General features: G+C 37.8%; 1 protein-coding gene across 5 annotated transcripts in view; it reads left to right on the forward strand.

Annotated features, from left to right (window-relative positions):
• MEF2C (myocyte enhancer factor 2C) overlaps nucleotides 1-25018 on the forward strand; it is a 76905-nt gene extending 51887 nt beyond the window's left edge. For 3 of the 5 annotated variants that reach the window (XM_010154452.1, XM_010154459.1, XM_010154477.1), the window contains 4 exons: nucleotides 13023-13195; nucleotides 15421-15550; nucleotides 16365-16500; nucleotides 23481-25018. In XM_010154452.1, the coding sequence (XP_010152754.1) occupies nucleotides 13023-13195; nucleotides 15421-15550; nucleotides 16365-16500; nucleotides 23481-23802 (761 nt within the window). In that variant the 3' untranslated portion in view covers nucleotides 23803-25018. Of the gene's footprint in view, nucleotides 1-13022; nucleotides 13196-14457; nucleotides 14482-15420; nucleotides 15551-16364; nucleotides 16501-23480 lie in introns of all 5 variants that reach the window. The other 2 variants (XM_010154484.1, XM_010154467.1) reach the window with 2 other exon arrangements.
• The last annotated feature ends 642 nt before the right edge of the window (nucleotides 25019-25660 follow it).

Here is a 25660-nt window from a genome sequence, read left to right on the forward strand (position 1 = left end):
GAAGTGTTTTCTAAATCTCTTAAATGCAGAGCAGTAGGACAGATTTGATGGAGGGCTGAAGGAAGATGAAAAGGTCACTATAAGGTTGAATCCTCTGTCTTAGTTGCATCATTCCACAATGGCACTATTTTGGACAGTCCTTTTTCTTTAGGGTGCAGAAGAATAAACATCAAAAGTTCTCTTTGTTCATCATTCTTCACAAGAAACAGAGGCCTCTGTGTTTTTTTCTATTTGGCATCTTAGAAGCTGGTAGCATGATCATGTGGTTTAATCTGTTGGGGTTCATATTTCTGGCCAAATTAGAACATTATGAATTTGCATTTTTGTTCAGTGTCCAAAAATAGCGCATATTCAAAATAACATACTTCAAGAAGAAGCATCTAAAGAGTTTCATTTCTGCCATTATGAAATGAAACTACTTTTGATTGCTAACACCAGGCCTTGGTTTCTGCACTACTTTAACAAATTACATTGTAACAAATTACATTATAACTGCAGTATCAGAAATGGAAAAAGATTAGTTAAGACTGTGTTTTGAGAAGTATGTTATTTTGTTGGTTTGGATTATTTCAAGTAATAACCCTGAAATCATCCACAATTTACCTTGGGAGTCAACCCAAGACATAAATAGAACTTAAAAAAGCTGACTGTTTCTTTATTACCCTACACAACTAAATACTGTTGGTGGTATTTTTAAGTTAAACCAAGGTTATCTCAGGTTTGTTAAAGTAAATTTGTTCTTAGTCAAACACTGATTTAATAGTTTCTATCATGTGATAGTAGCAACTGCCAACAAAATTGGAGTGAACTTCACATTTAGTACTGTTGCTAAATTATAAACACAGCAATGTCTTTGGCATTATTCTCCAAACCAGAGGCTTTTGTTTGAAAGAGAGAACAAGAACTACTGCAGCCGAAATCGGTATGCTCTAAAACCAGTCAAGTTTATCCCTTAACTAATATGAAGACTAAGTGACATGTTACCTGTTTACATGATAGCCTGTGTGAAAATATTTTAATTTTCAGGGACTTTAACAACTTTAGGGTCTCCAACAAAACTGCTTAACAGCAACTGGGCCATGAATAAATAATGGTCACAAAGTTTTAGTACTGTAAATTGTCTGAACCCAAGTTTTATTCAGTGGCTCAATATTTATGTTGAAAGCCTGATAAAAGATTAAAACTTTTAAAATACTGCAAAAGTTTTGAAATCAAAATACAACAGTATTGGGCGACATCTTTCTTGGCATCTATATTTCAGGCTTTTGATTTTCAAACTGAGTCATATTTTTAGATTGAGTTAGATCTTTCATGTTTTGTATGGTTTTCAGATTATGACGGTTTGTATTTTATAATTCAGTTTTCTTTTGACTGGAATAAGCCCATCTAAATCAGCAGAATTTCTTTATGTTTCAAACCACTATAAATAATAAAATCAAAGGAAAAATTCAATCTCAAGTTCTAAATCCAGGATGGACATAAAAAGAAAAAAAAAACTTGCTTTGTTTTTTCACTATTTGATTTTTGTACTGCCTCCATGTTAACATATATATTAAACTGAAGGTGCGAGATACTGTAAAGTACTTGGGACTCCACCAATGCTGTCAAAGGGGCTAAGTGCTTGTTCTCATTAAATTGAGCATCCTGTTCTTTAAAATCATTAGAAATGGAAAAGATCAGTAGTGCATTTTGAAAAATGCATCCCATGTCTTCTTAATATGCTGAATTCCGTATTTACCTGTAAATCAGCAGCTAGTGATTTCCTTCTGGAAATTAACCACAAGCTAACAGCTCCTTCTCGTCCTCTGGGGGTTGAGGTCCTGGATCTGCCAGCCAATATCAGAATTTGCTGGTACTTTCCTGTTACTTTTTCTTTTCTTGGTCATGTACTGGCTGTGGGTGAACGTGTTATATATTCTACTAGTATTTCAAGCCACATGGGAATATGTGTAATTGTAGGGGAGGGTTAATTTGTAAGTCCTCAGGGCAGAAGCAATCTGGATTGTGTCTTCGCAAAAAAGAGCGATTTACTAAAAAGAAGCAAATGTGCCCAAATAAGCCTACAAGCAGTACCAAAAATAAGCAAGGATTTCAGAGTTGCATTAGTGTCTTTTGAAAAAATAAATATAAATAAGCAAACTAATACTAAAAATAAAATATTCTAATACGAAAAATAAAACATTAAAACGTTACATAAATATGATTTCTATATAACCCTGAAATCATGCTTGGCATAGTCAAGAGGAGATAATTCTTAGGCTACAAGTGTGCAATGTGTTAAATCAACAAGTGAGCTTAGAACAATGATTCCCAAACCACAGTTTATGGGCAACCTGTTAGGACTAGGTCTGCCAGGGAAAACATGATAAGTCATTACCCTTCCCTTAATACTTGCTGAGTGCAGTCGTCCGCAGACCTCTGATCCAAAAATTGGGCAAGATGCGGTACAAAAGTATAGTAAACAATAGTTCCTGCCCAAGGAAGTTTACAGTCCAAAAGAAAGAACATGCAGTCATTCATAACAGAGTTGGTGATGCAATAGTGCCAAATCCAAACAATGAGAAATCATAAATTGGCAGGTAGGCTTAAAACCCTGGAGAGGGGTAAGGAATCAAAAACACAACAACTCTCCTTTTCGTTTCTCCTTTTCCACTCATATTATGCTATTAAATGTTCCTTTTCCTAATTTTCCTCCACACAGCGAGTATATATACCGTTTTTTCAGTGTTTTAAGGAAAGTACCTGGAAGTAGGAGATTTGTGATGAAACAGGAAGAACACTAGAACTTGCTTGATAGCTCTGACATAGTATGAAGGTAATGGTCTATCTAACAGTACCTGGATTTTGTACCTGTGTAGGCAGTCAACACAGGCCTTTCCAAAATTAAGTCCTGTTTCTGCCCTAAACAACTGATTGGTTTTATGCAGCTTATTCAGACTTTTCTTACAGGTAAAAATCACATCAGTGAAACTTTGAAAACAAGGTTGAAAGGATAGATGCTGCTGTCTATGTAGAAATCAAAAAAATCTTGCAATGGGTGTCATGCAAAGGTTGGTTGCATGTGTTTTCAGCTGACTGATGTGACCTCATACCGATGAACAGATCCACGTACGCTCAGAGTAGAGCTGAACGAAAATCTGTGAAAAGTTGGCCTGTATTAGGTTTCCATCAGTTCTGTTAGTGTTGACTTAGTAATTTATTTTGTTATTCTCTGTCTCATCATCTCTCTAATCAGCAGTGTCTCAATATTTGTATTTATAGAAAGACAGCTTGAAAGGATTGAAAGGGAGAGAGCCCTAAGTTCACATGTAATGAACAATTAAGTGAGTCATACAAACCGTGGTTCTTTGTAAGTGGGATTTTAAAGACAGGCATGATTGACTTCTTTTCCTTTATGACAAGCAGTTTCAAATTTTCCTCAGAAATAATTTGGATTCTTTAGATAAAATCCTTTTCCTAGTGAAGTCTGTGGGAATTTTATGCTTTAGTTCAGTAAGACAGGGATTTCATTGTGGGTTTTTTGTCTGTGCGTTCTTGTTCACTAAGACACCGCACTGTCTTCTGTTGCACACTGCAATCCATATCCTTGTTACAATACAGAAAATATAAGAAGGCATTGCAAATTAGCAAACATCTGGATTTCATGCCTGTCCTGAGTCCTGAAAGAGATAGTTGATGCCTCCTGGATCTGGAATGCGGCAGTGATTTTGCTCCGAGAAAAAAAGCAAGAAATGCATTTAACCTCCTGAAGCCAGGACTATAGCCACACATGGAAGCTCCTGGCAGTATTAAGCTAATGTGACCCCTGCCCTTTCACTTTCAACATGATTCCGCAATTAAGATGTTCAATCCATAGATTCCATTTGTTTTCCAAATCTCTTGTAAGCTAATTTCTCCTTTGATGACAGTTGGAACAGTCTCCCAGAAATAAAAGCCAGAGCAGACAGGGATGGCTTAGTTAGTGATCTTTTCTTTGCAAACGCTTAAATTTCAAAACAAATCTAAGTAGTAGGATCTGCTTGCAAAACCTTTCCTTTTCTGTGTTTATCTGTTCTAATAACATTGGTGAGTTAAAAATATAAGTACATAGCATTCGTGTTGAATATATGTAGTCCTAAAACTTTCCTGCCTTTGAGTTTTAAACTATGCATTCTTCGTTTTTCTTTAGTTGTGCATTTAACAAAAATTTACAATTTAACCTTAGCTACAGGTTTATGGGAAAAAAAATATGTTACGAGTTATTTCTAAAATTTCTTTGGGGAAGTGACAAAGTACATTTTCAAAAAATGTCTTCAGCTTAGAATTGACATTACTTCTTGATTTGAAATATTTTTCACTAAAAAAGCATTCTTCCTCCAAATTATATTTGATTTCAAACACCCAAAAATGAAAAGTATTTGTCAGCAGCAAATAATTTGTTAAAAGCAGATGATTTGTCAAAAGCTCTCACTCAGTCAGTCAGGGGGAGAAACAAATCTTCTACCTTTCCCAGACTCATACCTTTTCCCTATATATCTTCAGAAACAAGTATATTTTTCAGTAATATAGTTTTTCCTCTGACATAAGTCATGGTTTCTTCCTTTCTTCTGACTCTAGGGTAGCTCATATACAAAAAAAAAAAAAAATACTGTTTCACTTTTTGCATAAACAGGACCAGAATGGAGCATCTTTTCAGGTAGCGTACATGACGAAGGAAGATAATGCTACTAAAATGCATTATTTAGTTGCTTTACTGAAATAACAATTAACTTATAATCACAAGAGATCCATAAAGTCCTGAAAACATATTTTGGACAGGGGGTTATCTCAGATAGGTGCAGTCCAGATGCGATTTGTGCATCCTGCGCTTGTTACAAGATCAGGCTTGTGCCACTCTACAGCAAGATTTTCGGAGAAGCTGTTATGCAAGCTGACTTTCAGATAAGCACTGCCAAAACCCCCCTCAATTCTGGGTGTTATCCTCTCCTAACAGACTAAATCTTAGTGGTTTAATAGACTTCAATAGACTAAACCTTAGTGGGGAAGATTACTGTATCCCTCGCGCAGAGCGTGGGCTGACTTTTGCCAACGTGAACAGTGAGCGAGGAGGGAGCACTCGCACGGTCGGGGCATTGCCCTGCGCCTGCTCCTCAGGGCAGCAGCTGGAGCATCAGCAGCAGGGTGGCTGGTTTACCATGGTAAGCCACTTTTAAGTGACTTTCTGATCCCTGGCATTTTCTTTGGGCCTTAAAAACTTGTAACACACAGAAATATGGTTCCGATGCTCGTAGTGTAGTGCCCACGTGTTTGAAGTGCAGAAGTGTAAAATTTATAAAGCACAAAACTGAAGACCACTCTGTAATTTTCTGAGGTTATTTTTCTCAATAAGTAAAACTTAGTTACAGTGCTGATTAGGTGAAGCTTCAAGCCAAAGAAGATAACTTGAAATATATGGGGTTTGAGATGAGCATTGCTATTGATAAATAACTAAGTTAGAACAAAATATTGCTGTGGAAGTAGAAATAAATTACTCGGTACAATCAGAAGTAAAGGTATAGCAAAGATAGTGTTTCTGCATGAGAGCTGTATGCTCTGAGATTCCTGAAATGAGGTGTCATTAAAGGATTATGAAAGCAAACAGTAAGATGCTCTGATCAGACAATATAAGAATAAGAGCATACCGACAACAGTAACTGTACTGCAAAACTGAAAAGTGCAAACAGGACCTGGACTTGGATCATCCATTACTGTTTCTTTGGTAAGCAAAAGAAAAGAGGGATAAGCGTGATCATCCTTGGTGAAGGAAGAGCACTCCCCCTTCTCTCAGTGTATGATTTGCTACGGGCCCTCACTGCCTGTATGATGTACCCCTATTCCAAAGGTTGCAGGGTGGGAGCCCAGACACGTCCTGAAGTATCTGCCTGCAGCCTGGGAAACCTAATTGCCATAAGAAACGTTCTGAAGGGGCGTTCACAGTTCCGTATGTGGGTAGCCACAGGTTAATTCTGTAGAAAGTCAGGTGCCACCTTCGCATTTATTTTATTAAGGTGTGAACTCCTGAGGCGGGGGAATACTTAGTGCAAGAAGCACTTTAGAAACATTTAAATACGAATCTTATTATAGCAACAGAACATAACCGCAGTGTTGGTGATCAGGTTGGTTTGCCATGTACTTAGTTATGTACACTTGACTCAGCAGTAAGGTATTTGCATGAAGTGTAATGGTCTGTGATACACAGGTCAGGTTTCTCTTCTCATGGCCTTTCATTCTATATCTAAATAAACTCATCTATTTACCCATTTGGCTGAAAAAGCATCTCAGATTTCTAGCCTCCTAGATTCATGGCATGCCCTTAGATTTCCAGAAATGTGTTTCGCAATGTGCTCCATGTTGTCAAGTGGCCAAAGAGCCACTTCTTTACTTTCAGCTTCTGACTGAGAAGCATCATCTCTGTCCTGAAGGAAATCTGAGCCCAGTTGCCGCAGTATGGGACACACGTGCCCATTTTCAGCAACAGCAGTGTGCACCTGCAAATGCTTCACATAGAGTAGATCATAAGGATGTTCCAAATTTTATATGGCAGTAACCCAAGGGTTAGGAATAATTTTGACTGCTTCATCCATGTAAACAGTTCATTAAGGTACCTGAGAGTACTTGGAGATTTGAAGTGGAAGAGCTGGTTTTGAATTCTTTGATGATGAGGAACATGCTGCCAGGACACCCTGGGGGCTGGTGGCAGCTGGGGGCTGAGAACAGCGTGGGCTTGCTGGGGGCAGCAGGGCAGGCGAGGGGGCAGCTGGGGGCGGACACAACCCTGGGCATCAGGCATCTCCATGGGGGTAGAGATGGGCCAGGATGTCATGGCAGGCATCTGAATCAGGCCAGGGGAGGGGAACTATAGGACTGGTTAGAGGACTGCTAATGACGCTAAACATGAGATTTAGCACTAAGACCCATACTGTCTAATATTAGGACCTGAGCTTAAGTACTTGAACCAGCCCACAGACCTAGCAAAACTGAAAAATGTGATCTACAGAATAGAGAAGTCACTTTCTTCATAATATACTACAGATATAAGCAAATCATAGACAGTTTGCCATAGGAAATTTGATAAGGCCATTTACCTCCACTCCGGTGGAATAAGTGCATTTTCCTGGTTTCCACAATGAGATTTCACTAACACCCAAATTTGTGGGATGGAATGCAGCGCAACCTTTAGCTTTGTGCAGTCCTACTGCAGGTCACCCTCATGTACACCTTAATTGCATACAGTATTAACAGTATTTTAGTGATTCCCCAAATCCTGTCTTTTTTTCCCAGCACAGGGCAGCTGCAGTGCCATTTTACATAGTGCCCTTTACACAGCTTTAGACTTAAAGAGCAAGAATTTTCCATTAGCAGTTATACAACCTGCGTGGCCAGAATAAGTGAGTTAGACAGAGACCTGGATCTTATATTCTTGTTATATTTATTTATTATTGTTATATTGGGTTTATTTACATTATTTCTAAATGGTTGGTTTCCAAAACTACAACAGAGTTGTTGAAATAGTTTTCTCCTCATTGTCTTCCCATTCTTCCAAATGTCTGTGCATTCATGGCACTTTCATTCTATTTCAGTCCAAAAAGCAGCTATTATTTCACAAGGTGCTTGAGAATTCTTTCACACAAAGTCAGTAGGTTTTATATACCACATCTGTCTGAGTTGGCTCCCAGTAATTCAGTAAAGTCGGTCCATTAGTGTAACATTGTGGGAATGGGCAGCTACTTAAATGTAAAGATTTTCCTTTCTCTGGATGAGCATATCTGCAGATTGGTTTTCTTCTACCGCTTACAGTTAGTAGAGGTCACGTACTAGCATGCAACATGTAAGAACCTTCAATTATCTCTTTTAAAAATTATATTTAGGTGAACACCAGTACAGCTTCCTGGCATTAGCACTTTATTTTGTTTGGGCAGTAAACCATAGCCTGTTTGGAGCTGCGTGTAATCTTTTTAAAAAAATTTACACATAAGATGTAAGAGAGAAGAGGAACCCATTCATTGCCTTTCAGTTACTACTAGGAACAATTTCCACTCCTCCAGAATGTGGAAAATGCACTGAGTGAAGAGTGCACTGGGTGTAAATTTAGCAAAATTTCTATTACTGCGGTTTCCTTTATACACACATATATTTTGAAGTGGAGGTAAATTGTAGTATAATTGACTCATGTTTATATAGATTCATTCTAAATTTAACATTATTTTGGAGAGGCTTAATGGTCAGTCATAAAGTCATATTGTGCTAGTTGTAGTTGGAATAGAGTTAATTTTCCTCACAGTAGCTATTATGAGGCTGTGTTTTGGATTGGTGCTGAGGAGAAAATTGATAACCACTAATGGTTTTAGTTGTTGCTAAGGAATATTTATACCAAGCCAAGGACTTTTTCAGTTTCTGATACTGCTCCTGTGCTCCCATCTTCTTCCCTACAAGAAGAGGTTTCTCTACAAGAAGAAGCTGAGAGGGGACACAGCCCAGAGTCCTGACCTAAACTGAGCAAAGGGGCATTTCATGCCATCAAATGTCATGCTCAGTATATAAGCTGTGGGAGTGGGCTGGCAGGGGAAATCACTGCTCAGGGACTGGTTGAGTTGCAGTTGGTTGGTGGTGAGCAGCTGCATCATTTTGTTTTCCTTCCTTTTTTCCTTTTTTGTTTTATCACGTATTATTATCATTAGTAGCAGTAGTATTTCCATTTAATATTAGTATTTGTATTATTAGTATAATTATTTTATTTCACTTACTTTCAATTATTAAACTGTTCTTAACACACAAGTTCTCTTCATCTTTTTCCTCCAATTCTACCCCCATCATACCTGTGGGGGTAAGTGAGCAAGCAGCTGTGTGGTACTTAGTTGCTTATAGGGGCTAAACCATGACACATCTATATGCAATGTGTATTTAATATCACCCAGTAAGGGTCAGGAATCTTCCACGAAATGGAATGTTCGTATTCTTCTTGGAAGAATTATGATAATTTCCTCAACGAAGAGCATACATTTGTTGGACACTTGAAATACACATTAATACTTATTGAAACTCCTTTGAGAATTTGAAAGCTATTTTCCTATTAAAATTAATCAAAAGTTGTCATCCCAGGTTCCTAAAAATCTTGTAAATTCTCAATCCACATGATCAGTGAAAAGCATTAGAGTAAATGAAAGAAAGATCATAGAAAGGGCATATGAATTTTTTGTCTTGTTCTTCATACTTCTAGAACTATCACAGAGGTTTTTTCATTCAGTATATTTAATCACAAGTTAAAAGGAAACAAGTAGGAACATGACAGGTTCAAAACTTCAGGAAATCAAAATACAAAAATTTATTGATTTTTCAAGACTTAAGGATTTTGAATCATGACAATGCTGGTCAAGAATGTTGACAGATATGGAAATAAATTACTCTTTCTTCATTTGTGCTACCTTAACACGTGGAAAAATCCATGGGTAAAACACTCAGTACAGTACTATTGCTCTGACTCTGACAATATCAAGAATTGCAGCCACTTTGCAACCACTGTAATACCGGTGACCAAAACTACATGTAAAGTACAGGTATTAATAATGGGGGATGAAAGAAAAGTAAACTTTGCTCTCTGTCCTGTCCTGAATCAACTTGTGCCCTACTCATACCCTTAAATTCTTAAAACATGGAAGTGACCATTTAAGATACATGAATTTGTCACATAATTCAAATTGTAGTTTTCCATGAGTAAATGACCCTTTTTTTACCTAAGTGACTAACTACTGGTGCACAAAAATAACTTTTCTGGATGTTTTTAAAAGGTGATATTGCAGGGATTAATCATGCAGCCTGTACTTGGACAGACTTCCTTCTAAAGTTAACGGCACTTGAGCCTAACTGCAGAATGTGGGAACATGCCCAAGAAGAGCATTCTATGCTCAGAAAGCATTTGTCTTTATATTCTGCCATTAGTCCAAATACAAAGTCTGGCACTGCATTTCATGACACGTGCTGCTCCACTAGTTCTGTCTAGAAACAAGCTCTTTTCTGTGTAAAATATTTTTACTCTTTCAAGTCAGTATAACAAACAACACGAGAAAAAATTATTTTCTCTGAAAACTTCTTGAATTGAAAATGCTATAAATTTACAAATTCTGACATACGCCCTTTAAAACTTGTGCATCTAGTGTTTTTATTTTCATTATACATTACAAGTTATATCTGTAATGTTTAAAAATGTTCTATTCCAGCAAAAATATGGCTTTTAACCAAATAAAAAATGTAAAGCCAACTTGCTCTGAGATCCATCTGTTTTTCATTTTCTTATAATCTATAATCAGGAAATCCATTCATACATGACATATAATTTTTGCGCTTTCAAGTGGATAGTGGAATGCGATGTTCTGCATACAGTCACATCTAAATTGATAATTGTCCAGGCAGAGTGTAATTTTAAAGTACAGGATGAAGGAAGGTTTAATTTGTATATTAGAAGTCTTATGCATTTTTTTGCCTCTGAATGTAAATGAGGCCATTCTCTTCGGTGGATTTATCTGAAGGTGGGACAGCTGCCTCGGAGCAGGCCACAGCTTTCTGAGTAAAGTGGATACAGTTTAAAGAGCTGGTTTAAATGCAGACTCTTCTTAACTGTAAACCGCATGCATGCATTCATCATTGATTTTCAAATGATGGGTTTCTGTATCATTGGTTTAAGTCCACAGTCTTACATTCCTGAATCCATATTATACCAAAGAATAACAATTTGGTGGCTGGAAAGAGGAATGGTTATTATATGGCTCCAAAATGCTAGCTGGCATAATATGCCATGAACAGCAGAAATCTACTGGTAAAGAGAAGATTGCAGTAGTTCCCAAAAAAAATTCCATCTTCTAAAAATACAATCATAAGAAATGTTATCACTGTTCAAAATATTTTACATCAGTAGGTAAATAATATAAAGGTCAGGCAAAAGTTTCTGAAGAATAAAGTTTGATGCGGGTGCATTCTTCCTTTTAATTTTAATAGAAAATTATATTAAGTAAATCCGTAGAAAATGGGAGTTCTTTCTCCTAAGGGCTCTCTGTTCTCTGAAAATCACAACCATAGAAACAAACATATAGATTACAGTACATGCTGTTTTCTTAAGTATCTTAGGTTGCATGTTGTAGAACTAAGAAAAAAAAATTACTCTGCTTCTTCAAGCAGCTTCAGGTAGACTCCATGAACAAATGCTTGTCATACAGCAGATTTCACAAGGCTGTTTGACTTCCTGCTTGTAAAATAGCTCCTGTATGAAACCAGCACCAGAGAAACTCTTCTTTTGCTTCCGTTTCTTCTGTTGATCGCTTCTCCACATCATTGCTGCTTTTCAGTGGTCAGTTTGTCAAAGAACAACTTTTAAACGCACTGTCATTTTCAGAAGAAAATACTGTATGTTCAAAATGCCCCTCCCAGTTTCGCTGCCTCCAGTAACATCTAGCGTTAATGAGGGCATAATATGTAGCAAATCCATGTTGAGAGCAATCGTTCATTTAAAAAAAAAAAGCCTATAGACACAAAATGGAAAATTCTTGGCAGTGTTCTGGTATTTTACCTTCGTAAGTGTAAAATACACCTTTTTCCTTTTCATTAATTCATTTTATCTCCCTAAATGTAAGATATTACTAAGGAAATAAACAAGGTTAATTATGAATACTATTTTAATACAAAATCTCTGGAGTGATCTGAGTGCTTCTAAGTTTTGATCTTATTTCCCTTCTGCAGAGGTTTGTGAGATCATTATAGTAAAAACTATGAGAATAAACAAGCCAGGCCAGAACTATGACAAAAGGTACCTCGCAAATATGGAAGTCAAACACTTCATGATACTTCCTGTGTGTCCTAAACCTCTGTGTTCAGGGTCTATGTCACAGTTTAGGGTCTTCTAGAGCTTGAAGTGGTGTTTTTGTATTTAATAATTTTGGTATTCTAGGTTGTGTGTCGCGGCTTGCGGCTGCGAGCAAAAGATGAGCACAGAACAGAAAGTCTCCCGCAGCATTTGTTTTCTTGCTGTATATCCATGGAAGTCTTCTCTTTCTGTACCTGTTTTCTTGCTATTCCCTCTCTGTGGCTGGCAGTTTCTGTATCCCTCTTGAACGTGTGCAGACGTAATTTCAAAGCTAGACTAAAAGATCATCTCTTTGCCCAGACTTTGCATGGGGAAAAGGTGAAACTAGGCAGATGAAAATAGGAAGGTCTCGTTTCTAGTGGAATGGTAGGTCAGTAACCTTACAGACACACAGTTGCCCCTGCTATGTGGTGAGAGAAGGAAACCCTTTTCTGAAAAAGGCAAATAAAGCATTTGCCTGTCGGAATTGCTCCTGGGATATACAGAAAGCAGCAGAGATGAAAATTAAAGATACGGTGGTATTTTCCAAATAAGGTTATGCTCTCGCTCCCATTGACTTCAGTGTTGACAGAATCAGGTCCAAAAAGTGTGGTGAAAGAAAGCCAAAAACATTTGAGAATCTTCCTAGTCCTCCCCCTGCCTTTTCTGGAAATTATAGCCTGGCTATACTCATCCTTTGTTTAAAAACAAAACAAAATCATGACCTGGAAAGGGCTGAGTCAGGCAAGGCAGAATCCTCTGTAGTTGTCTAAAAAACACAGCAAAGCTTTGACATTTTCCTAAGCTGTAAGATTGTCTGATTTCCTGATTCTCTTGTAAGGCAAAAGTTAGATCTTGGCTGCTCCGGGTGCACAGTATATTGTGCTATGTACCATGGTGCTGTAGACAGAGTCCTATAATCCAGTTAATTTTCAGCACATCACTGAGATGTCGGCTGCCATGACAGAAAGCATTTTAAGAGCAGTTACTCCAAATATGGAATGTGTTGTATTTTCCTAAAAAGATATATTGCATGACACAGGTATTTACCATAATTTTTTTAATTCAGCATTTTTAGTGTTCTGTCTTAAGAAAGACATCGGAGTTTATAATCCCTCTCTCTCTTTTTTCTTTTATTTCTTCCTTTTCTTTTTTTTTTTTTTTACCTAAACAGGAAATGGATATGGCAACCCCCGTAACTCACCAGGTCTGCTGGTCTCACCTGGCAACTTGAACAAGAATATGCAAGCAAAATCTCCGCCTCCAATGAATTTGGGAATGAACAACCGTAAACCAGATCTCCGTGTGCTTATTCCACCTGGCAGCAAGAATACAATGCCATCAGTGGTAATGCATTTTCAAAGCTTTTTTTTTTACCTCCTTCACTTAAGAGAGAGATAGGAATTTCAAGGCCTGCTCAAGCAACTAACATGAGCAGAATGACATTCCACATTCTGGCTTGTTTGGTCCTTCTGTCTAACCTTAAGGCTTGACATTGAGCTGAGGATGTAGGAAGAGCCTGTTTGATTGCTTTTATGAAGTCATATTTACTTCCTCCCTTTTTTCTATTGAGTTGCAAAATAGGAACTGTGTCCTGCACAGCCTAAACTTCTGCACTTTCCTACTAGCTGGAAGAGCCCTTCCTGGATTTGTTATAAAGGCTGAATTTAACTCTGAATATTCCTGACCCACTATGTTTCTCTCAAATATTTAGCCACACAGACTCTCAGCAGATGGCAGATGAACTACAGACAAATTAATTTGAACTCTATCACTCTGAGCTCCAAATTTTATAGAGACAAGAGGTACTACATAGATAGAGCAGCATAAAAAGGAGCATGAAACTGCCATATCTCCTGCCAGGATTAACAAGATTTAGGCAGGCTATTATGCTAGAGGGTTGAATCGTGAAAGTGTCATGTGCGTATCTTGTAGTTCCCTTCTGAAAGTCGGCTAGTGGTTGCAAGTAAATCTTTCATGAGTGACTTAACATTAAAAGTGAGCTTAATTTAAAAAGGGTCTTGATGGTAAATTTAAGTGACACTATAAACTCATTTTTCTATTATGTAACAGACACTATTAAAACAACTTCCAAGTTGCCTACTTTACCTTGGCGCATAATATATTAACTTTGAACATCGAAGTAAAACCCCCATAAATATGATGCTGCCTTCTGAGAGGATACGTAACTAATAGTCTCCTACAGGGCAATGCTCAAAGTCGACCAAGGCAGTGACAAGCTCTCTGCATCAAATGATTTATTCCAAGGTCCTTAAAACTGATACTTTCCAAGGGATTCTGTGAATGGTCAGGTCTCCTGAAACCAGGTATAGCAACACAATCTGCAGCCTCTGGGGCTGTAGAAGAAATAATGAATTCTTAGAGAAAGTCTTGTGCTGAAATCTGGATAGATTATCCTCACCGTAGAAACAAACATCCCACTAGAAGGACAAAGAGGGGTTCTATAAAGTGTTACTTTTCCAGTCTGTGCTCAGATAGTGTTTAATTTGCTGCCCCTTTCAGATGAAGCTATTCCCTAGGCTAGAAATCTGCTCCCTGGTAAATATTTATATTCACTGATTTTTAATGCTCCTTTCCCATGCACTCAGTCTGAGGATGTTGATCTGCTTCTGGTAAGTGGTAGTGATGTTCATCTTAATAACGAGGAAAAGAAAATCAGTTTTTTTGTATGATTGATACTTGTGTAGGTGAAGTGTTGGTTGAAAATGCGAAAATTTACCATACCTATTTTGTGAACAAAAAGTTCGTATTAATTTTTGAAATTTAGCAATATGGAAGGCCAGGTGCATTTGTTGCACATATTCCAATTATGCATGCTAGAATAAAGCTTTCTTGTTGCTGGTGATTGGAGAGCATGTAAACTTGTGCCGTCTTCAACGGCACAGCCTTATGACATTTTTTTTGGTGGCTGTGTGATCATTTCCCCCTGCCACTCACAGGATTAGAGGTGTCTAGTGCAATATTTTACAGTGCAACATCTAGTGCCCGGGAGTTAGAGATAAACGTGTCACTGCTCTACTACCTAATGCTCCTGAAGTTTGTTTTATTGCACAAAAACGAAGTAGTCTGAGCACCATCTACTGGTAAGAGTTCGGTGTTCAGCAGTCTCGGGGTGCGCCTCACGTTCAAAGCATTAAATCCAGTAGGACTGGGTTCTGGGTTTTTCTCTTTTGCCTTTTTTCTTCTCTTTTTTTTTTTTTTCTTTTTTTTTTCATCTGAGTGAAAAAGAAAACAATGAGAGTAGAGTTTACGTATTTCATTAGTTTTTCACACAATCTGTTCTTATACCCACAATAAAAGCAATCTTACTTGTTACTAGTTCAGTTACCTAGGAGATAGTGATGTAATGGGTTACTATGGTGACAACTGGTCTCCTGAAGGCTTGTAAATGATAGGGTTGGCAGAGTTCATAAAAGCCACATGTTAAATGATTAATTTATAGAAATTAGTATCAGCCTGTATTCCTCATGCACAAAACACACCCAGAAAGCTAATACAGTTAACTGACTTAAAACTAGTCAATAATATGTTTATTTTACTTACTTTAAAAGAATCAGAGGATAAATAACTCCCAGTCTGCTCAGTCATTGGCTACTCCAGTGGTTTCCGTAGCAACTCCTACTCTACCAGGGCAAGGGATGGGAGGATACCCATCAGCCATCTCAACAACATATGGTACTGGTAAGTATGGGTTCAAGATGTAAAGCTGGGGGGAGGGATCAAGATAAATGTCTATCTCAGTACTAATGAATTAGTTAATGTTCATTGGGAGAAACTGAAAGATTCATAGCTGATATGCTTTTACATTTCATTTACTTATTCTGTATCTTTCATTGGCTTTAATAAAAAATGTAACTTAAAAAACAGTTCTTAATGCTCTTAATACAACAGGTAATTTCATGTACTTGAGTGCACCTTCCTAAAGTCATCGAGGTAATGGGAGCAAGCAGTTTCACTGGCTTCAAAACAGAGCTCAATAACTTTGTGGGCTATCACACAGCTACTCTGGAAAGACTCGAAATGAAGCCTCAAGACATCCTTTCCAGTTCCCTTTGCACATGGCCACTGCGTAGAGCATGCTGGCGTACAGATCCAATGCTCTTCAGAGAAGGCGTGCGTTGTTCAGACACAGGCTGCCTGCTGGGTTCGGCAAGAAAGACCATAACTGAAACATTGCTGTGTTTTTCGAGCCTTTGACTCTGGGAGAATGCAGCTGTAGTTACGGTGGATATACAGGCTGAGAATGCTTTGGATCTCCCAGATCCAAAACAAACCTGCTAAATCACAGAGTAATTATTAGTGCATTATTTGGTCCCAAGTTAATGAGTTGAGGGAAGAGGAAGGTCTACTTTTTCTGCCACAACTTAATGCGATTGGTGTAATTAAAATTAAAAGGCTTATAAAGTGACATGTGAAAATTATGATGCTAGTTATTGTTTAATTGCTTCCTCCTTAATTCTCTTTTAATTATTGTCTTTTCTGTTTTCAAATCTAGAATATTCTCTGAGTAGTGCAGATATATCATCTCTCTCTGGGTTTAATACAGCCAGTGCTCTACATCTTGGTTCTGTGACTGGCTGGCAACAGCAACACCTACATAACATGCCACCGTCTGCCCTCAGTCAATTGGGGTAAGCAGTGTTCTCTTTATTTTATTGTTCTACAGTGACTTCAGTCTCACCAGTAAGCCCAAACCTGAAATACATCAAGATAACACATCAGCACGTATTTACTATGTGTAAGAGCTCCATTTCTCAAACCTGGAACTATGTATTTCAGGAAAAGTTTGCTAGGTAGCTAAAATTAAATATTCTGTGTCCATGATATTTTCTTAGTAGTGCCGTAAGGACTACTGTTCATGTTTTTCTCTTTATTTCTTTAAATAATGTTTTATTTCACTACTAAAGACCGAACTAAACACTTATATTGTGCTGTTGCTGTATTTTGCCATTTATGCTTTTTATTTCCAGTTACTATAGCACAAGCATTTACAGTAAACCTCAAAATTGTCTCAATATTTTTAATCGAGTGACATAATGATTTGACCTGAGATTAAGCTTTAATCTTACATAATAATTACATACCCCCTTGGGCTCAGCTCTGGCATTCAAGTTTTGTTTCTTTGGAAATATTTTCTACAAGCAAGTAAGATGATTAGGCCTAAGAACTGTAGTCCACAAAATTCAGGGTGATTTGCCCAAGTTGAGGACAATAGGTATTTGTGACCTCTAGTGGCTAATTTCAAAGCGTTTGTTCAAGATTGGTGAAGCACGCTGCTAAATCATTTCAGGATTTTTAAAAGCATGAAAATTAATGCAGGAAACTCACATAATGCAGTCTTGAAAAAGCTACCTATTGTCTTACTGAAGTGAACTTTAAGAATATGATTTTCAAAAATCCTGGTACCTGCAGTTTCTATTCAGTAAGACTGTAGGGATTTACCAGCATGCCACACAAAGGTATGGCTAGACATGTTTGAATTTTAAAAGTTTTCATAACAAAAACAGAACCTGCAAGCAACTAAAGTGTATTTATGAGGAGAAATATCTCACATGCCTTCGAAAAGTAAACTTTTTCCTCAGAAAGAGCTGTTGCACTTATGCACTATTTTTCTTGCAAGATGGTTGTTGCCATGATGTGAAACTATTCAATACTATAAATGGGGCTTAAACTTCAAAATTCTCCTAATTTATCTGACCACATTTTATAAAGAGTGTAGTTTCTTTACCATGTACCAGGGGTTTGAGTTTTTAAAGGACAACTATACAAGTGTTTCATAGGAAACATAATATTTTTGAACCTCACTTCTATATAAATAAGCATGTATAGATACTATCTACAGAAAAACATACAACTGAAATAGTTGCTGTTCTAGAAAACAATAGTTTTAATACCTTTCACTTACATTTCTTCTATTTTCTTTCTGAGTTTGCACTGTTTCTGGGGCAACATTCAGACTAATTGTACCACTAAATACATGAAGTCTCAAATAAATTGAAAACTCACATGTTAGATTTCACTGTAACCTTACAATAAACTGATTGTTTTCAGTGGTGTACCAAAGAATGTAATAAGTCTATTTGGTTAACCAAAAAAAGTATAAATTAAATCCTAAACGAATGACATGCCTTTTCAGATATGTCACACATCATCATCTGTTTCTAATTCATATCACAGAATGTCAAAATATAATGGCTGTGGCTGGTGGAATAGATTCTGAGTTGCTACTTTTATTATTATTCTTTCAGTGAATTGTAAACGAATTCAGCTATGAAAGCTGCTTCACTGACAATTCTGGAGAAGTCTTCTATCTGTGCAGAAAATCATACGAATTTTATTTTAGTCACTGAGTTCAATATGCAAAAGCACCTGTGCTAACTTTTGGACTATTTGAAAAACTTGATATTATACAAAACATATTCAGTCCATGTCAACCTGAGCTAGAGTTTGCAGGAAGATTAAAACCATCATAAAAAATTATAGTCATCCCCAAGCATTTGAGAAAATTCATCTAGAAATGGTTTGACAACCCAAATCCTGGTACTGAGTGAGGTTGTGTACTGGAAAGGTTTGGCGATTGTGACATGTTTGTTGATAATGGTAGGCTTTGGAGACCTGTGAGAAAACAGTTACTGGAAGAGACATCCCAGTTCTCCAGCAGGTTTTGTTTTTCACTGAAGCCTAAAGGTGAAAACCAGCTTTGATTCCTCAATGCATGGCAGGAGAATATGGTTAGTAACAGAACAGGATATGATTAGACATATTAGCTTGCTTCCGATAAGTCTCCCCAATTTCAGCGGCACTGTGAGAACCATCTTTAAGATAATTGAGATCTCTACAACCTAAGTCTAACTCTTCATGCTGACTCTGCAATTACCAACCGTACTGGTGCAAGTGGGCTTGAGGCCAAGCACCTGTGGGCATGGGAGCCGTTTGCTTCCCATGTCTGCACAGCTTTTGGCCTCGTGCTGAGTCTGGTTAACAGGATAACAACGTAGACCCCGTTTTGAGATGATTGGGGCATTAAAAAACCGAGTCAGACTCTTCAACGTTTTAGTTTAAAAAGCAAAATAGTATTTTCACAGTCTTTTAATTGGTCTACAGCTGGAAAAAAATACACACAAATTCTATTGGCAATCAATCCTTCCCAAAACTTTGAGATTTTGTCTGAAAATTGCTGTAGTGTTTCTTACAAAGAAGGTTACTCTTTATTTAACATGGAACAAAGAGTTTACTAGAAGTTAATTGTCGCTAACCAGAAGGGAAGTCCATTCCAAACTTTGAAATAAATGATCTAAACTTTATTAGGCACAAGTCCCTTACATGGAAAATGTTCTCTTTCATCCACATTTCCCAGTCTAAGAGAGAATCTTTTCTTCCTTAAGTGTCATCCAGAGGCGAAATTTTGACTTTCCTAAAATATAAGTACAAACATAGAACTGCAGTCACAGTGTTTCATCTGAAGAATCTTTAGTATAGATAATTGTTTACATGAAAGAAATTTCTCCAGGCTTCTACCCACTTGATCAAAAAATTGTCCAAATCCATCCACACTGTGGACCTGTTCTGTGACTCTTACATAGCAAGCTTATTACTTAGCAAGGATTAATTTTGATTAGGCAATAGCCTTAGCTAGATATGGGAAAATACGTTCCATTTTTACTGAAAAATCAAGATGCAAGTGACATTGTGTTTTGTGACTTTGTATCAGTTCTGCCAACTTCCTTGTTTTGAATAAAAGTCATATATATTTCAGATTGAGCCTTTTTCTTATACCACCACTGTAAATAAGATGTTCCAGTGATTCACTTTCCTATTATTCTTTGTTTAGAAATCTGTTTATAAAGTGTAGACCTTAACATGTGAGAGCTCATCAAAATATCTTGACACAGAAATTCTTACTCTGCTTTTACAATGATCAAAAAAATATGAAAACACAACTTTGCTTTTACCTGAAAGCAAAACAGAAGGGAGGGAGGGAAGAAGGTTGCACTGCTAGCAAGTCAGAAATATCCTCTGTTCTCCTAGTTACAGACTAGCACACAACTGAACTTGCATAACTAAATTTTGCCAATGAATTGTTCCTTATATATTTATGAGGAAAAAATATATGAAGTGAGGAAGTAAACTAATTTAGAGAAACAAGTGTGGGCATAAAAGAGAAGGTATGTGAGGCTCGCTCTTCTTCGAATAGACTTTCTCCCTCTGTAAAAAACTATTTGGTGCATGCTCATGTCCTCACTCATCACCTACTCAGACTTGCACTTCTCTCTGTGCCTGCTGAGTTTCCATACCAGCTGGAAATTTGAATAGATGGAGGCACACAGAGAATTGACCTCACTGGCGTCAACAAGAATAAACCATCTTGCAAGCTCATTGCATCCTGACTTGCTTCCCACCTCTTAGACAGCAGAGCTGTGTAGTCGTTCAGTGTTGAACCCAGATGAGAACCAGCATTTCTCCCATGCTGCTGTTTTATTCTAAATAAACATCACATTTTCACTGTACTGGTCTTAGCAGGAACTGCTGCCTAAATTAAAACATTAATTTTCTTCATTGTCCCCATAAAATGGAATGTTTTCATACAATATATGGAAAAAGGTGATTATGTCAACATGAGTGGACTGCATGGCACTTACTGAGTGCTTATAATTACACACCATCCTTTAAAGTAATTTGCTTTATAGTCTCTGTGGATTTTCCATATTCAAAACTTGTCTGTTTCTCAGTGAACTTAGTGTAGGTTTCAAATTATGAAAATAGGGCATGCCTGGACCAAAATTACATAATTATAGGAAGCAACAGTGTAAAATATACACTGATACATATAGAAACAAACAGCTGTTTCTACACTCATACACATTCACGCAATCGTTTTGTAGCAGGCAGAATTCTCATGTTTCATAACACAGCTTCTCTTCTAAATAGAGGTCAATCCTCTGTTTAGAATACGGGTCTGAAGACTGCACCCAAGTATGTACTATTTCACCATTCACATCTATGTGTAACAGTAATTGACCACTTTAGCTTACATGAGATTCTCGTAAAATTGTTTCAGAACATTTTAATGATATCATGTAAGTTGTGGTTAAAAAGAAAAGAGATATTAGAATTCAAAGAATTCATAAAAATTTTAGCAGAGAAAGACTCTATTTAAAATTCATAAAAACCTAATGATGATACAAAATAATTAATTTATTTATACTGTTTTAAAACTCATCAATTTAGTCCTGACCTGCCAAAATGATTTCTTAACCTTTTTTCACTTTACAAAAAAAGTGTTCAAAATGCATTTTTAAAACTGCCACAAATTTGTATGCCAGGTATTTACATAACCCCACTGATGAATCACAAGGAATCCAAAGAAAAGCCTACAGAGAGGCATTCTCATACTCACTTCTGAAACACTGTTAAAAAAGCAGCATTGCCATACAGTAGTGCTAGCTCTGTTATATAGAAAATGCAGTTCACCCCTCTAGAGCTGGTCCTTCGGGGGCTGTCACACAATAGAATTCAAGTATGTTCCACGTGAACAGATTTGACTGAATGTGGTGGATTTTGTTTTTAACTAGCATTGTTTTTATCTGTCCCCAGCTTTGCAAAGTGACATGTCATCTGCTCATATCAAACACTTCTAAATCAAACCCCCAGGCACCATCACTACAGGACTTTGAGGTTTAGTTATAAACTTGGCATCTAAAATCATATGTAAACTTACCATACATGTTAACTGGCAGCCTGTTTTCCCAGGTGAAGGCTTAGCATCTGCTAAGCAACTGAAAAATAAAGTCACTGGAAATGAAAAGCAAAAAAAAAAAAACCAAACAAACCCAAACCCAGGAATGTATTTTTGATTCTTGTTGGATTCTTTTCAACAAGTTTTCAGGAAAAGAGTGGAATATTTCACTAAAATGGAATAATGAAGTCTGGTATTTACAGTTTCTTATATGTTAATTTAATAGTTACAAAAGCAAAGACAATGTCCTCTGCCAAAAAAATGCATATATTTACTACTGTGAGGGCTATTACTCACTGACCCTGTGGCTTATGAAAGGGATTGCTGCAAATGTTGATACACTCATCTGTATGGGAATGAAGGGTAGATAAAAGCAATTGGAGGTAGCAGATCCTGTTATCTAACAAGGTCCATCCATTATTAAAGACTGCAGTAATTCCAGATAAAAGCAGCTGATACCATTCAGTGTTGAAGCCATATAGTTCCATTTTAAAGCTGTCAGAAGAATACAGCATTTTGTCTTTCATCAGTTATAGTAAATGTTGCTTAAGTGAAGCTCAACTCAGTATCAGAATTTAATATTAAGAAAAAAAATTTAATATTCAGAAAAAAATCAGAAGACCACATTTAAAGTTAGTTGTCTCTTCCAGATGTTTAAAATTACTTCCAAATCCCAGTATTTCTTCTCCTTACAGTAAAAAATGCCTACACATCCCTTCAGGTTTAAAAATCTGATGCCACGTGGCGCATTTCGCCTACTGACTTCAGTCTCCCCCTGTATAAATACTCCCTACCAGAAACCTTGAAACTCTGCCTCTGGGGTTAGGCACTAACTTCAGCCTAGCAAACGGTCCCTGAAGTGGAACATAATGTGAACTGCAAGTCGAGAACCCTTATTTTAATAACGAAGAGAAAAGTCGGGTTTTGCCAGGAGGTGGTGCTTTTGTACAAAACATCCTGCAGATGCAAGTGGTCTCATTTCTCCTGTAGAGATGAAGAGCATTCAATCTCAGCATTCACTCTCCTCCCCGCCTGTTTCAGCTTCCCTCTGCCATAACCTGCCCACAAAAACGCACACAGAGAAAATGAACTGACCATGGTTATACAGCTTGCCTGTGGAAAAGTTTTAGCATAGCGGTTTCAATCTTGGTGCTCGGAGCATCCTCTGAGCTGGGCCCCCTCCCACTGTACAGTCCTCTCGCACCTTCCGCTACCCCTCTGCTTCTCTTTGGTTGTTTATTCAAAAGCAGTCTGGACTGAGTTACGAATTCATAGATTTAAACCATAAAATCACACCTAAATCCTTGCCTGCCTGTGGCATTTTGTTAATGTCAATCCTAGGACCAACCATTTCAACTCTATTCTGAAAGGAATAAAATGTACCTGGCCCAAATTTTGGTTTCTGTTTTGCATCTGAAGTTGCATGTCAAAACGAGCAGCGATAAAAATAGTTGGTTTCGCTGAAACTGATTGGATTGATCGCAGCAGAAAGCCCGTGCCTCCCCTGTCTCAGCCGGTGCCTACACACACACAAGCATTAGCGATAAAGAAACCTGCGGGTGGTCCCAGCAGTGCAAAGGCTCGCCTTCCGAAATTCGTTGTGACTCTTGAGTCAAAAAAAAAGGAGAGAGAGAGAGAGGTTGAAAGCAAGACCTCCCTTCAAAGCGAGGGCACGTCCCGCTCAGGCCAACCGCCGGTGCTGTGATTCTTTCATCGCTTTGAATTGGTGAATTCTGGCCAGAGGACAGTCCTCGCCCCCTCCCCACGCGCTGGTCCTGCGCGAGCCTTTACACTGGTGTGTTGTGTGAGTGTTTGTGCATATCTGGGGGCTCCATGCCTCCTCCGTCTGTAACTGGGTTTCCTTTCCTCCTACAGAGCTTGCACTAGCACTCATTTATCTCAGAGTACAAATCTCTCCCTGCCTTCTACTCAAAGCCTCAACATCAAGTCAGAACCTGTTTCTCCTCCTAGAGACCGTACCGCCACACCCTCGAGATACCCACAGCACACGCGCCACGAGGCGGGGAGATCTCCCGTTGACAGTTTGAGCAGCTGTAGCAGTTCCTACGATGGAAGTGACCGAGAAGACCACCGGAACGAATTCCACTCCCCCATTGGACTCACCAGACCTTCGCCGGACGAAAGGGAAAGCCCCTCTGTCAAGCGCATGCGGCTCTCTGAAGGATGGGCGACATGATAACATTATTACCTACTAGGTTTTTTTTTTTCTTGCAGTGTGTGTGTGCTATACCTTAATGGGGGAGGGGGGGTCGATATGCATTATATGTGCCGTGTGTGGAAAAAAAAAAAAAAGTCAGGTACTCTGTTTTGTAAAAGTACTTTTAAATTGCCTCAGTGATACAGTATAAGGATAAACAGAAATGCTGAGATAAGCTTAGCACTTGAGTTGTACAACGGAACACTTGTACAAAATAGATTTTAAGGCTAACTTCTTTTCACTGTTGTGCTCCCTTGCAAAATGTATGTTACAATAGATAGTGTCATGTTGCAGGTTCAACGTTATTTACATGTAAATAGACAAAAGGAAAACATTTGCCAGAAGTGGCAGATCTTTACTGAGAGAGAAAGCAGCTGTTATGCAACATATAGAAAATGTACAGATGTTTTGACAGACCCAGGGGTTGGGTGGCCATGAATTGATGCTGGAAAGAGACTGGGTCACCTAACATGCTGAAAATGCTCACAAAAATGCAGGCATATCATTAGAGTATGGCACTCTTTTAAAAAGGATCAAAACATTTAAAGAGGACCATACTTGTAAAACTGTTGAGTTCGAGGGCTAACATATTTAATTTTTAAAATTCTGGGTCTGCATCACTTATGAAATAAAAAAAAATATTAAAAATATGTACATTACATTTTGCTTATTTTCATATTAAAAAGTAAGACAGAGTTTGCAAAGCATTTGTGGCTTTTGTAGTTTCCTTAAGCCAAAATGTGTTCTTTTTTCCTTGATAGCTTCGCTGATCTTTTAAACAGTCCTGAAGAAACAAACAAAAAGGACTTTTTGTATAGAAAGCACTACCCTAAGCCATGAAGAACTCCATGCTTTGCTAACCAAGATAACTGTTTTCTCTTTGCAGAAGTTTTGTTTTTGAAATGTGTATTTCTAATTATATAAAATATTAAGAATCTTTTAAAAAAATCTGTGAAATTAACATGCTTGTGTATAGCTTTCTAATATATATAATAATTATGGTAATAGCAAAAGGTTTTGTTATCTTAATAGTGGGGAATTATATTTGTGCAGTTGCACATTTAAATATTTTCTTTCGGTTTTCTTTTATTGGGTATACGTTTTACAGATCAAAGTCACCTGTTGAAAGACTGGTCTGTAAAAAGTTAGAATTTACCCATGGTGTAACAACTGAAATCATTTTAATACAGCATTTTACAATCAGTTGGGTGAACTGCGATCCATTGTATATACTGATTAGTTCTTTCATGCTGTTTTGTGCATTGTAACAAGTTAAGGGCCCTTCTATTACTTAACGTCCTGCGTATCTTTAGTTTTCCATGGGTTAAATGACGAAGAGGCGTAACTTGGCCCTTTCTCATTAACGAAGCTGGTATTCTGCCTGTCAGAATTGGACGTACAGCTCTAACGGCTGTCAGTTACGTGAGTGCGGGTGAATTTTTGCAGAAGCAGTAGGGAGAGTTAAAGGGAGGGATCAGCAAGAACATGCCTACTCTAAAGGTTACTCCCCTCTCTCACAGATTTAAAACTCTCAGAGAGATCACCAATTAACGGACCATCCAAAAGTCGAATGATCTTACGGCGCCGATATTGGCCGTCAGGTCCCTAGTTGTCATGGACCTCTGCGGTCACACAGCGGGCATGGTGTTGAGCAACGCTCCCTGTGTATTTGCACCCCAGCAAGATTTGCTTCGGCATGTGGCATCCACATTTTCTCCTGCCTCATATTGTTCCTTTGACTGAAATAGCTTGACCAGAGGGAATGTGTCGCTGCTTTAGCTCCCTCTTCGTCCCTCTTGTCTATTAGAAGAAAATGATATGTTCAAATGTTTCAGTT

Source organism: Eurypyga helias, unplaced genomic scaffold (assembly GCF_000690775.1).
Source record: "Eurypyga helias isolate BGI_N326 unplaced genomic scaffold, ASM69077v1 scaffold27890, whole genome shotgun sequence".
Lineage (NCBI taxonomy): Eukaryota > Metazoa > Chordata > Aves > Eurypygiformes > Eurypygidae > Eurypyga > Eurypyga helias.